Raw genomic sequence first — 14,380 nt, 5'->3', positions numbered from 1 at the left:
CGGGACAGTTTGGACTCCAGGTACAAGTTAGAGCGGGACAGTTTGAGACTCCTGGTTACAAGTTAGAGCGGGACAGTTTGGACTCCAGGTTACAAGTTAGAGCGGGACATTTTGAGACTCCTGGTTACAAGTTAGAGCGGGACAGTTTGGACTCCACGTTGCAAGTTAGAGCGGGACAGTTTGGACTCCAGGTTACAAGTTAGAGCGGGACAGTTTGAGACTCCAGGTTACAAGTTAGAGCGGGACAGTTTGATACTCCAGGTTACTAGTTAGAGCGGGACAGTTTGAGACTCCGGGTTACAAGGTAGAGCAGGTCAGTTTGAGACTCCAGGTTACAAGTCAGAGCGGGACAGTCTGAGACTCCAGGTTACAAGTTACCGCGGGACAGTTGGAGACTCAGGTTACAAGTTAGAGCGGGACAGTTTGAGACCCCTGGTTAGAAGTTAGAGCGGGACAGTCTGAGACTCCAGGTTGCTCGTCAGAACAGGACAGTTTGAGACACCTGGTTACTAGTTAGAGCGCGGTAGTTTGGATAACCGGTTATAAGTTAGAGCGGGACAGTTTGAGACTCCTGGTTACAATTTAGAGCGGGACAGTTTGGACAACAGGTTAGAAGTTAGAGGGGGACAGCCTGAGACTCCTGGTTACAAGTTACCGCGGGACAGTTTGGACAACAGGTTACAAGTTAGAGCGGGACAGTTTGAGACTCCTGGTTACAAGTTAGAGCGGGACAGTTTGAGGCTCCAGGTTACAAATTAGAGCGGGACAGTTTGAGACTGCTGGTTACTCGTCAGAGCGGGACAGTTTGAGACTCCAGGGTACAAGTTAGAGCGGGACAGTTTGAGACTCCTGGTTACAAGTTAGAGCGGGACAGTTTGGAGAACAGGTTACAAGTTAGGGCGGGTCAGTTTGGAGAACAGGTTACAAGTTAGAGCGGGACAGTTTGAGACTCCAGGTTAGAAGTTAGAGCGGGACAGTTTGGACAACAGGTTACAAGTTAGAGCGGGACAGTTTGAGACTCCAGGTTAGAAGTTAGAGCGGGACAGTATGGACAACAGGTTACAAGTTAGAGCGGGACAGTTTGAGACTCCTGGTTACAATTTAGAGTGGGACAGTTTGAGACTCCAGGTTACAAGTTAGAGCGGGACAGTTTGAGACTCCAGGTTACAAGTTAGAGCGGGACAGTTTGAGACTCCGGGTTACAAGTTCGAGCGGGACAGTTTGGACAACAGGTTACAAGTTAGAGCGGGACAGTTTGAGACTCCAGGTTACAAGTTAGAGTGGGACAGTTTGAGACTACAGGTTACAAGTTAGAGCGGGACAATTTGGACAACAGGTTAGAAGTTCGAGCGGGACAGTTGGAGACTCAGGTAACAAGTCAGAGCGGGACAGTTTGAGACTCCTGGTTACAAGTTACAGCGGGACAGTTTGGACAACAGGTTACAAGTTAGAGCGGGACAGTTTGGACAACAGGTTAAAAGTTAGAGGGGAACAGTTTGAGACTCCAGGTTACAAGTTAGAGCGGGACAGTTTGAGACTCCTGGTTACAAGTTAGAGCGGGACAGTTTGAGACTCCAGGTTACGAGTTAGAGCAGGACAGTTTGAGACTGCAGGTTAGAAGTCAGAGCGGGACAGTTTGGACAACAGGTTACAAGTTAGAGCGCGACAGTTTGGACAACAGGTTACAAATTAGAGCGGGACAGTTTGAGACTCCAGGTTACAAGTTAGAGCGGGACAGTTTGAGACGCCAGGTTACAAGTTAGAGCGGGACAATTTGGACTCCAGGTTACAAGTTAGAGCGGGACAGTTTGAGACTCCTGGTTACAAGTTACCGCGGGACAGTTTGAGACTCCAGGTTACAAGTTACCGCGGGACAGTTTGGACAACAGGTTACAAGTTAGAGCGGGACATTTTGAGACTCCAGGTTACAAGTTATAGCGGGACAGTTTGGACAACAGGTTACAAGTTAGAGCGGGACAGTTTGAGACTCCAGGTTACAAGATAGAGCGGCACAGTTTAAGACTCCTGGTTACAAGTTAGAGCGGGACTAGGGACAGGGTCACTGGCAAGGCTTGGAAGCTAAGCAGAGCCAGGCCTGGTTAGTACCTGGAGGGGTGACAATCAGGGAAGATCAGGTGCAGAAGGTCACGGAAGGAGCCCCGAGGAGGGGCGGTTGGTGAGAAGGTCACGGAAGGAGCCACGGGAGGAGCGGCTGGTGAGCAGGCCCGGGCGGTGGACTGAAGATTGTCGGACAGGAGGAATGGTGGAAATGGAATGGCAGCGCGCACCGGCTTTGCTTCTCCCAGTCATGGGAGCTTGCAAGATCACATTTCGTTGTTCATGTACTTGTGCAATGACTATAAAGTTGAATTATTATTATTCAGTTTGAGACTCCAGGTTACAAGTTAGAGTGGGACAGTCTGAGACATCAGGTTACAAGTTAGAGCGGGACAGTTTGCGACTCCTGGTTACTAGTTAGAGCGGGGTAGTTTGGATAACCGGTTACAAGTTAGAGCAGGACAGCTTGAGACTCCAGGTTACAAGTTAGAGCGGGACAGTTTGAGACTCAGGTTGCAAGTTAGAGCGGGAAAGTTTGGACAACAGGTTACAAGTTAGAGTGGGACAGTCTGAGACTCCAGGTTACAAGATAGAGCAGGACAGTTTGAGACTCCAGATTACAAGTTAGAGCGGGACAGTTTGAGACACCAGGTTACAAGTTAGAGCGGGACAGTTTGAGACTCCTGGTTACTAGTTAAGAGTGGGGTAGTTTGGATAACCAGTTACAAGTTAGAGCGGGACAGTTTGAGACTCCTGGTTACAAGTTAGAGCGGGACAGTTTGAGACTCCTGGTTACAAGTTAGAGCGGGACAGTTTGGACAACAGGTTACAAGTTAGAGCGGGACAGTTTGGACTCCAGGTACAAGTTAGAGCGGGCCAGTTTGGACAACAGGTTCGAAGTTAGAGCGGGACAGTTTGGACTACAGGTTACTAGTTAAGAGTGGGGTAGTTTGGATAACCAGTTACAAGTTAGAGCGGGACAGTTTGAGACTCCTGGTTACAAGTTAGAGCGGGACAGTTTGAGACTCCTGGTTACAAGTTACAGCGGGACAGTTTGGACAACAGGTTACAAGTTAGAGCGGGACAGTCTGAGACTCCAGGTTACAAGATAGAGCGGGACAGTTTGGACAACAGGTTACAAGTTAGAGCGGGACAGTTTGAGACTCCTGGTTACAAGTTAGAGCGGGACAGTTTGAGACTCCTGGTTACTAGTTAGAGCGGAACAGTTTGAGACTCCAGGTTACAAGTTAGAGCGGGACAGTTTGAGACTCCTGGTTACTAGTTAGAGCGGGACCATTTGGACAACAGGTTAGAAGTTACAGCGGACAGTTTGCACAACAGTTTACAAGTCAGAGCGGGACAGTTTGGACTCCAGGTACAAGTTAAAGCGGGACAGTTTGATACTCCAGATTACAAGTTAGAGCGGGACAGTTTGAGACTCCTGGTTACAAGTTAGAGCGGGACAGTTTGGACAACAGGTTGCAAGTTAGAGCGGGACAGTTTGGACTCCAGGTACAAGTTAAAGCGGGCCAGTTTGGACAACAGGTTACAAGTTAGAGCGGGACAGTTTGGACTACAGGTTACAAGTTAGAGCGGGCCAGTTTGGACAACAGGTTCGAAGTTAGAGCGGGACAGTTTGAGACTCCTGGTTACTAGTTAAGAGTGGGGTAGTTTGGATAACCAGTTACAAGTTAGAGCGGGACAGTTTGAGACTCCTGGTTACAAGTTAGAGCGGGACAGTTTGAGACTCCTGGTTACAAGTTACAGCGGGACAGTTTGGACAACAGGTTACAAGTTAGAGCGGGACAGTCTGAGACTCCAGGTTACAAGATAGAGCGGGACAGTTTGGACAACAGGTTACAAGTTAGAGCGGGACAGTTTGAGACTCCTGGTTACAAGTTAGAGCGGGACAGTTTGAGACTCCTGGTTACTAGTTAGAGCGGAACAGTTTGAGACTCCTGGTTACTAGTTAGAGCGGAACAGTTTGAGACTCCAGGTTACAAGTTAGAGCGGGACAGTTTGAGACTCCTGGTTACTAGTTAGAGCGGGACAGTTTGAGACTCCTGGTTACAAGTTAGAGCAGGGCTGTTTGGACAACAGGTTACAAGTTAGAGCGGGACAGTTTGAGACTCCAGGTTACAAGTTAGAGCGGGACAGTTTGAGACTCCTGGTTACTAGTTGGAGCGGGACAGTTTGGATAACCGGTTACAAGTTAGAGCGGGACTGTTTGGACAACAGGTTACAAGTTGGAGCGGGACAGTTTGAGACTCCTGGTTACAAGATAGAGCGGGACAGTTTGAGACTCCAGGTTACAAGTTAGAGCGGGACCGTTTGGACAACAGGTTACAAGTTAGAGCGGGACAGTTTGGACAACAGGTTACAAGTTAGAGCGGGACAGTCTGAAACTCCAGCTTACAAGTTAGAGCGGGACAGTTTGCGACTCCTGGTTACTCGTCAGAGCAGGACAGTTTGAGACTCCTGGTTACTGGTTAGAGCGGGGTAGTTTGGATAACCGGTTACAAGTTAGAGCGGGACAGTTTGAGACTCCTGGTTACAAGTTAGAGCGCGACAGTTCGGACAACAGGTTACAAGTTAGAGCGGGACAGTTTGAGACTCCAGGTTACAAGTTGGAGCGGGACAGTTTGGACAACAGGTTACAAGTTAGAGCGGGACAGTTTGGACAACAGGTTACAAGTTACCGCGGGACAGTTTGGACAACAGGTTACAAGATAGAGCGAGACAGTTTGAGACTCCAGGTTACAAGTGAGAGCGGGACAATTTGGACAACAGGTTAGAAGCTATAGTGAGACAGTATGGACAACAGGTTACAAGTTAGAGCGGGACAGTTTGAGACTCCAGGTTACAAGTTAAAGCGGGACAGTTTGGACAACAGGTTAGAAGTTACAGCGGACAGTTTGAGACTCCTGGTTACAAGTTAGAGCGGGACAGTCTGAGACTCCTGGTTACAAGTTAGAGCGGGACAGTTTGGACTCCAGGTACAAGTTATAGCGGGACAGTTTGGACAACAGGTTAGAAGTGAGAGCGGGACAGTTTGGACAACAGGTTAGAAGTTAGAGCGGAATAGTTTGAGACCACAGGTTACAAGTTAGAGCGGGACAGTTTGGACAACAGGTTACAAGTTAGAGCGGGACAGTTTGAGACTCCTGGTTACAAGTTAGAGCGGGACAGTTTGAGACTCCTGGTTTCAAGTTAGAGCGGGACAGTTTGGACAACAGGTTACAAGTTAGAGCGGGACAGTTTGAGACTCCTGGTTACAAGTTAGAGCGGGACAGTTTGGACAACAGGTTACAAGTTAGACGGGGACAGTTTGAGACTCCAGGTTACAAGTTAGAGCGGGACAGTTTGAGACTCGAGGTTACAAGTTAGAGCGGGACAGTTTGGACAACAGGTTACAAGTTAGAGCGGGACCATTTGGACAACAGGTTAGAAGTTACAGCGGACAGTTTGGACAACAGGTTATAAGTTAGAGCGGGACAGTTTGAGACTCCTGGTTACAAATTAGAGCGGGACAGTTTGGACTACAGGTTACAAGTTAGACCGGGACAGTTTGAGACTCCTGGTTACAAGTTAGAGCGGGACAGTTTGGACAACAGGTTACAAGTTAGACGGGGACAGTTTGAGACTCGAGGTTGCAAGTTAGAGCGGGACAGTTTGAGACTCGAGGTTACAAGTTAGAGCGGGACAGTTTGAGACTCGAGGTTACAAGTTAGAGCGGGACTGTTTGGACAACAGGTTACAAGTTAGAGCGGGACCATTTGGACAAGAGGTTACAAGTTACAACGGACAGTTTGGACAACAGGTTACAAGTTAGAGTGGGAGAGTTTGAGACTCCAGGTTACAAGTTAGAAACATAGAAGATAGGAGCAGGAGTAGGCCATTCGGCCCCTCGAGCCTGCTCCGCCATTCAATGAGATCATGGCTGATCATCCAAATTCAGTAGCCTGTTCCTGCCTTCTCTCCATATCCCTTGATCCCTTTAGCCTTAAAAAATATATCCAACTCCTTCTTGAATATATTTAATGAATTGGCCTCTGCTGCCTTCCTCGGCAGAGAATTCCACAGGTTCACCACTCTCTGGGTGAAGAAATTCCTCCTCATCTCTGTCCTAAATGGCTTACCCCTTATCTTTAGACTGTGACCCCTGGTTCTGGACTCCCTGACCATCGGGAACATCCATCCAGCATCCAGTCCGTCTAGTCCTGTTAGACTTTTATAAGTTTCTATGAGATCCCCTCTCTTTCTTCTAAACTCCAGCGAGTTCAAGCCCAATCAACCCAATCTCTCCTCATACGTCATTCCTGCCATCCCAGGTATCAGTCTAGTGAATCTTCGCTGCACTCCCTCCATGGCAAGAACATCCTTCCTCAGATAAGGCGACCAAAACTGCACACAATACTCAAGGTGTGGTCTCACCAAGGCCCTGTACAACTGCAGGAAGACATCCTTGTTCCTGTACTCGAACCCTCTCGCTACGAAAGCCAACATACCATTTGCCTTCTTAACCGCCTGCTGCACCTGCATGCTTACTTTCAGCGACTGGTGCACAAGGACGCCCAGGTCTCGTAGCACTTCCCTTTCTCCCAATCTATTGCCATTTCGATAATCTGCCTTCCTGTTTTTGACACCAAAGTGGATAACCTCGCATTTATCCACGTTATACTGCATCTGCCATGCTTCTGCCCAATCACCCCACCTGTCCAAATCATGCTGGAGTTTCTTGGCATCCTGCTCGCAGCACACACGCCCACCCAGCTTTGTGTCGTCTGCAAACGGAGATATTACATCTAGGTCCCTCGTCCAGATCATTAATATATATTGTGAATAGCTGGGGTCCAAGGACCGATCCCTGCGGTACCCCACTAGACACTGCCTGCCACTCGGAAAAAGAGCCGTTTATTCCAACTCTTTGCTTTCTGTCTGCCAACCAGTTCTCTAGCCAAGTCAATACTTGCCCCCAATCCCATGTGCCTTAATTTTACACGCTAATCTCTTATGCGGGACCTTATCGAAAGCCTTTTGAAAATCCAAATACACCGCATCCACTGGTTCTCCCTTATCTATTTTACCAGTTACATCCTCAAAAAATTCCAGTAGATTAGTCAAGCACGATTTACCTTTTGTAAAGCCATGTTGACTTTGTCTGATCCAGTCACTTTTTTCCAAGTGCTCTGCTATTACATCCTTTATAATGGACTCTAGCATTTTCCCCACTACCGATGTCAGGCTTACCGGTCGGTCTGCAATTCCCCGTTTTCTCTCTACCGCCCTTTTTGAACAGTGGGGTAACATTAGCTACCCGCCAATCCATGGGTACTGTTCCAGAGTCTATCGCATTTTGGAAGATGACCAGCAATGCATCTACTATTTCCAGGGCCACTTCCTTAAGTACCCTAGGATGTAGATTATCAGGCCCTGGAGATTTATCGGCCCTCAATCCCATCAATTTCCCTAACACCATTTCCCTACAAATACTGATTTCTATCAGTTCCTCCCTTTCAATCGACCCTATGTTCCCCGACATCTTTGGGAGGTTATTTGTGTCTTCCTTTGTCAAGACAGAACCAAAGTATGTATTTAATTGGCCTGCCATTTCTTTGTTCCCCATTATAAATTCCCCTGATTCTGACTGTAAGGGACCTACGCTTGACTTCACCAATCTTTTTCTCTTCACATATCTATAAAAGCTTTTACAGTCAGTTTTTATGTTCCCTGCTAGCTTACTCTCATACTCTATTATCCCCCTCTTAATTAATCCCTTTGTCCTCTTTTGTTGGATCCTAAACTGCTCCCAGTCCTCAGGTTTACTCTTTTTTCTGGCCCATTTATATGTCCTCTCCTTGGATCTTATGCTAAACCCTAATTTCCCTTGTTAGCCACGGTTGAGTCACCTTTTTTGTTTTATTTTTGCGCCAAACTGGGATGAACAAATTCTGTAGTTCATCCATGCGATCTTTGAATGTTTGCCATTGCCCATCCACCGTCAACCTTTTGAGTGACATTCCTCAATCAATCCTACCCAACTCACACATCATACCATCGTAGTCTCTGTTGTGTATGTACCTTTAAGAGAATAACTGGTCTCAGACGGCAGTACCGGCAGTGACCACTCCTGTATAAAAGGCGCTAGAGAGCCTCTGTTTGTTAGTTTCACTATTGACTTCCACCAGTAAAGACTTGTTTGTTTTCACTCCTGCTGGTCCGTGTCTCAATCATTCACGGACTTAACACTGCTGACGAATAAGAAACGAACTTACCGGCAACTCGGCAGCACCTCGGTCGACGTTGTTGAAGGTCGGAGCCAGAAGAAAAAAAAAAGTCCAAAGAAACTCGGGAAACGGGCGTCGACCGTCAATCATCGGTTTGAAAACTTGCAGGAGAGGCTGTCCAGAGCCAGTCTGGGTTCCTCGGTCTGTGGTTTCCCAGCTAATCGGGCTGGTGGCAGGTAGTGCTCTGATCCTTCCTGGGCTGCGGCGGGCTGAAGCTCGATCGGGTGGCTTTTCAATGGGGCCGGGCAGCGAGTTGGGAAACAAAGAGAGAGAGGGTGGAGCACACAGGGCGCGGCCAGTGCTTCGAAGCCGGGCAGCGTTCGGACCCAAGAAGAGGGAGGGAAGTGTCCCAGAGGGTCCGCTCCACGATGGGGAAATAATAAAAGGAAAAGAATCAATATTTAACGCGCAAGAAACCGTGGAAAGCAGCGCTAACAACAGCGGGGAAGAAGGCAAAGCGCGGGAGGCGCCATTTTGTTAAATCGGGGAAGAAGGCAAAGCGCGGGAGGCGCCATTTTAGATTTGCAAGATGCCGAAGACTGGCTGTATTACGCTTTTGATAATACATTAGAGGACTGGACCACGTATGTGGAAAGAGTCGAGGTATATTTTGAGGCAAACGAAATAGCGGAGGGGAAAAAGGCATCGATATTGCTAAACTTAATGGGCGCTAGAACGTACGGCCTATTGCGGGACCTGATTACTCCAGCCAAACCGAAGGCGAAGAGTTTTAACGAAATTGTTGCTGTCCTACAGGAACACTTAAACCCTGCACCACTGTTGATAGCAGAAAGATTTAAATTCCACAGGAGAACTCAGCACAAAGATGAGAGCAATGCTGAGTATCGTACGGAACTACGCAAGCTATCAAAGCACTGCCAGTTCGGAGCAGGACTGGCAGATACCCTACGGGACAAATTTGTCTGTGGACTCCTGAGTGAAGGAACACAGAAGAAGTTACTCTCAGAAAAAGAGCTGACGCTAGATAAGGCTTTCAGCGTGGCAGTATCCTATGAAGCAGCAGCCAGGGGAGCTGCAGAAATTCAACAAAAACCACAGGAATACGGCACCCACGAAATGACACGGGGATTTGCAAAATGTTATCGCTGCGGCAGAACTAACCATGACCAGAAGGACTGCTGGTCCAAAGACAAAATATGCAGACAATGCGGGAAGATTGGACACATTGCACGAGTTTGCAGGTCTGGGAAGAAGACCAGCGACAACAAAAAGGCTACTAAGGAACCGTACAAGAAAGTACAAAAGATGACGGACAGTAGTTCCGAAGACCAGATGAGCGATAGTGAATCCGGAAACAGGAGACTAAGCTGTCTCAAACTTCACAATGTAATCGCAAAAGAGGATCACCGAACCATTTGGGTCACCCTCACGATAGCAGGGTCCCAAGTTTAAATGGAATTGGATACAGGATCAGCGCTAACCGTCATGAATCGACGAGACTACGAGCGGCTATTTTCACACATACCCTTGAGAGAGACATCCATCGTCTTGACGACGTATACGGGGCAAAAAGTATACCCCAGAGGAAAAATAAGGGTGCCTGTCGAATACAATGGCAAGAAAATACGGAAATTGTATCTCTACATACTGCCAAATGGTGGACCACCGTTATTGGGACGGGAATGGATCAGGAAGATAAACTTAGATTGGCATTCCATTCATGCAATGACGGTGGACGGTAAAAAAGATGAAGACGTCACTCCTGGACGATTGTCAACAATCTTAGCTAACGCCAAAGAGGTATTTCAACAAGAACTGGGCACGCTTAAAGGCGTAACCGCCTCGATAAAAATAGAAGAGAATGCAGTTCCCAAGTTTTTCAAAGCAAGACCGGTACCATATGCAATTCGCCCAGCCGTCGAGGCAGAGCTGGAGAATCTGGAGAAGGCGGGCGTGTTGTCTGAGGTCGACTGGAGCGAGTGGGCGACACCCATCGTTCCTGTTATGAAGAAAACGTTAAGCAATAGGTCCGGAGAGCCAAGGAAGATTCGCATCTGTGGGGATTTCAAGGTGACGGTGAACCCAGTCCTTCACACAGTACAATATCCTCTTCCAAGGATAGAAGACATCTTCGCCTCACTGTCTGGAGGGAAGCGTTTTACAAAAATTGACCTAGCACAAGCATATTTGCAGATGGAGGTTGAAGAGTCCTCTAGGAAGTATCTCACGATAAACACTCACAAAGGTCTTCACCAGTATCATCGATTGGTATTCGGAGTAGCATCGGCTCCGGCGATATGGCAAAGAGCGATGGAACAAGTCCTGCAAGGGATTCCGGGGACTCCGTGTTACTTGGACGACATCCTAGTGACAGGTGAAGATGACAGTGAACACCTTAACAACCTAGAACAGGTGCTCACTAGACTACGGGAACATGGGCTGCGAGCCAACCGCCCCAAGTGCGAATTTTTTAAGAAACAGATATCGTATTGTGGCCACGTGATTGATGAAGAGGGGTTACATAAGTCCCCTGACAAAATTGAAGCGGTTGTTAAGGCCCCAGCGCCTGAAAATGTGTCGCAACTGAGGTCATTCCTCGGGTTGGTGAATTACTATCATAAGTTTTTGCCGAATTTGTCGACAATTCTGCACCCACTGAACGCCCTGCTACAAACGGGGGTAGCATGGAAATGGAACGATGATTGTAAGCGTGCTTTTCAGAAGAGTAAGGACTTAATCACTTCAAGGGAAGTATTGGCTCACTACAACCCAGCACTGCCAATCAGGCTGGCGTGTGATGCGTCTCCCTACGGCATTGGGGCGGTACTGTCACATAAATTCCTTGATGGTTTAGAGAGGCCGATAGCTTTTACGTCACGCTCGTTAACTTCTGCCGAGCGTAACTACGCCCAGATTGAGAGAGAGGCCCTCAGCCTAGTGTGGGGGGTGAAGAAGTTCAATCACTATCTGCACGGTCAAAAATTTACTCTACTAACCGATCATCAACCTCGTCTCCATTTTCAACCCTCAGAAGGGCGTACCGATAATGACGGCACAGCGGCTGCAGAGATGGTCCCTTTTCCTAGGGGCACACCAATATGATATCGAGTACAAAGGAACTAAACAGCATGGAAATGCTGATGGATTGTCACGCCTACCGTTGCCGACGGTGGAAGAAGACGACCTTGCAGTGGATCCAATAGAGTTATTCCACTCGACCATAGTCGAATGTCTCCCTGTGACGAATGCAAACATAGAAAAGGAAACACGGAATGACCCGACACTATCACGGGTCTATTATTTAACGGTGAAGGGATGGCCAGCACACGGCAAACCACTGCTGCCAGCATTCTCGCCGAGAAGAGAACAGCTGTCAGTGTGCAGAGGAACCTTGATAGGTGGAATTACTACTCTGGATCCACACAAGTTGATGGATAGAGTGCTCAATGAGCTTCATGAGGGTCATCTGGGTGGGGTAAAAATGAAGAACTTAGCCAGAGCGTTTGTGTGGTGGCCAGGAATCGATAGAGAAATCGAAGAGATGACCAACAGCTGTGCAGGATGCCAGAAGGTCCAAAACGCCCCACCACAAGCTCCTCTGCATCCATGGGAGTGGCCCTCATCTCCATGGCAATGGGTGCACATTGATTTTGCTGGTCCCTTCATGGACTCGATGTTTTTAATTGCGGTGGATGCACATTCAAAGTGGCCAGCGGTAATAAAAATGTCCTCAACCACCACGGAAAAAACTATCACAGTTTTGCTAACCATATTCGCCAGGAATGGGCTGCCTGAACAGATTTGCTCTGACAATGGACCACAGTTTGTGTCTGAAGAGTTCCGGAGGTTCTTAAAGAACAATGGTGTTAAGCATTACACATCTGCCCCATATCATCCAGCCACTAATGGATTGGCTGAGAGGTTTGTCCAAACATTCAAGAAGGCTATCAAGGCAATGTGTAATGAAGATATACCCCTACAACACAAGGTGGACAACATGCGGTTACCAACCAAACTCCAGCCATGATGTTCTTCAATCGAAGACTATGATGCCGCTTGGATTTGGTTAGGCCAAACGTCCGAAGAGATGTGGAGAACAGGCAGTTTCAGAATATGAATGAAAGGCCGACCAGGAGTTTTAGGATAGGTCAACCAGTTTTGGCCCGGGACTACCGCACTGAGAAATGGTAGCCAGGAACGATTTGTACACGACAAGGACCTCTCATGTATACCGTGGACGTTGGGGAGAGCATTGTAAGACACCATGCTGACCAGATTCTAGAGTCACTGGAAAACGTCAATTCCACACCACGATCTGATACACCTGGTAATGAAATTGACGTTCCAATTGCAGCTACCGCAGAACCGGTAATATTGGAAGATGAACCAAACAACGACATTGATTCTGACTCAACATTGCCAGAAGAACCTGATACCCCAAAGAGGCGTTATCCAGACAGAATCAGGAAGCCTCCTCAAAGACTGAACTTATAATTGCTTAAACTTAACCAATGTATCTAGCAACAGTAATTGTGATAGTAATTCGTTATCATTTAGTTGTTAAATAAATGTTATGTACTGTTTATCTAAAAGGGGAGGAATTGTTGTGTATGTACCTTTAAGAGAATAACTGGTCTCAGACTGCAGTACCGGCAGTGACCACCCCTGTATAAAAGGCGCTAGAGAGCCTCTGTTTGTTAGTTTCACTATTGACTTCCACCAGTAAAGACTTGTTTGTTTTCACTCCTGCTGGTCCGTGTCTCAATCATTCACGGACTTAACAGTCTCCTTCCTTTATTTAAATTCAGGACCCTAGTCTCTGAGCGGGACAGTTTGAGTCTCCAGGTTACAAGTTAGAGCGGGACAGTTTGAGACTCCAGGTTACAAGTTAGAGCGGGACAGTTTCAGACTCCTGGTTACAAGTTAGAGCGGGACAGTTTGAGACTCCAGGTTACAAGTTAGAGTGGGACAGTTTGAGACTCCAGGTTACAAGTTTGAGCGGGACAGTTTGGACTCCAGGTTACAAGTTAGAGCGGGACAGTTTGAGACTCCAGGTTACAAGTTAGAGCGGGACAGTTTGAGACTCCTGGTTACAAGTTAGAGCGGGACAGTTTGAGACTCCAGCTACAAGTTAGAGCGGGACAGTTTGATGCTCCAGGTTACAAGTTAGAGCGGGACAGTTTGAGACTCCTGGTTACAAGTTAGTGAAGGGTAGTTTGAGACTCCAGGTTACAAGATACATACACCTTGGTAAAGTTAAAAATCATTAGACAACAAAAATAGAAGTAAACCTACCCATCCAGATGCGGAGCTGGCTTTGTAGTTCTGTTCCGTTGAAATAATCCATTGTTTGGAAGGATGATTTGAAAAAGAATAGGAAGGGTGTCACGAATTCGAGCAGAGGTAGGGATCATTTTTAATGTCAGGGTTTGGAAGGATATTTAAAAATATGAAAGAAAAGGAAAAAATAATTAGTTCGAACAACTACCCGTTAAAGAATATTCAATCACCCACAGACCTTCAAGCACTGGACTGATGATTTCAGTGTTTTTTACCTGACACCGTACTGTTACATTTGTTATAATGCCCATTATTGTCCTAGGACCCAGGTCTTTGCAGCGGCGTGTTGTGGCCTTATGCTCCACTACTAATGGGCTTCCTTTCAGCTTTGTGGGCAACTTGATCCAGGACCTCAAATGTTACTTTCTGGCCACCACTCAAGTGTACAATAAAAATAGAGCAAGACTCCTCTCTCGCACTGGGGCTAAAGCTTTGAACACCACCTGGTTCTGAAGCTGCTGCATTGACCAATAACTTCAAAAAACAATGAATCATGACGCTCCACTCTCTTATTGGTAAAATATTCTATCATAGGAGAGTTTATTTGGTGATTTAATAAAAGATACTTGTGAAACTTTCAGATTTGCATGGAATGTGAGATTGCCTCCCTCTGCGGTCCCTCAAATTATTTCTGCTGACAGGGTTTACCTAATCAGCATGGATTTTTATGAAGGACGGGCAATTCTAAATGGTACGTTATTTGGTTTGGATATTTTTTAATGCGATGTGTATGT

At 47.1% G+C, this 14,380-nt stretch overlaps 1 protein-coding gene across 7 annotated transcripts in view; it reads right to left on the bottom strand.

Annotated features, from left to right (window-relative positions):
- Positions 1–14,380, bottom strand: part of nktr (natural killer cell triggering receptor) — a 281,979-nt gene that overhangs the window by 99,446 nt on the left and 168,153 nt on the right. For all 7 annotated transcript variants that reach the window (XM_085987423.1, XM_085987425.1, XM_085987426.1 and 4 more), the window contains one exon: positions 13,602–13,631. In XM_085987423.1, coding sequence (XP_085843549.1) covers positions 13,602–13,631 — 30 coding nt within the window. The remainder of the gene's footprint in view (positions 1–13,601; positions 13,632–14,380) is intronic.

Source organism: Somniosus microcephalus, chromosome 5, assembly GCF_052327205.1.
Source record: "Somniosus microcephalus isolate GS21.2 chromosome 5, FLI_Smic_1.0, whole genome shotgun sequence".
In the NCBI taxonomy this organism is placed as follows: Eukaryota; Metazoa; Chordata; class Chondrichthyes; order Squaliformes; family Somniosidae; genus Somniosus; species Somniosus microcephalus.
Note: the sequence above shows the minus strand (reverse complement) of the source record. Positions and strands in the feature narration are given on the sequence as shown.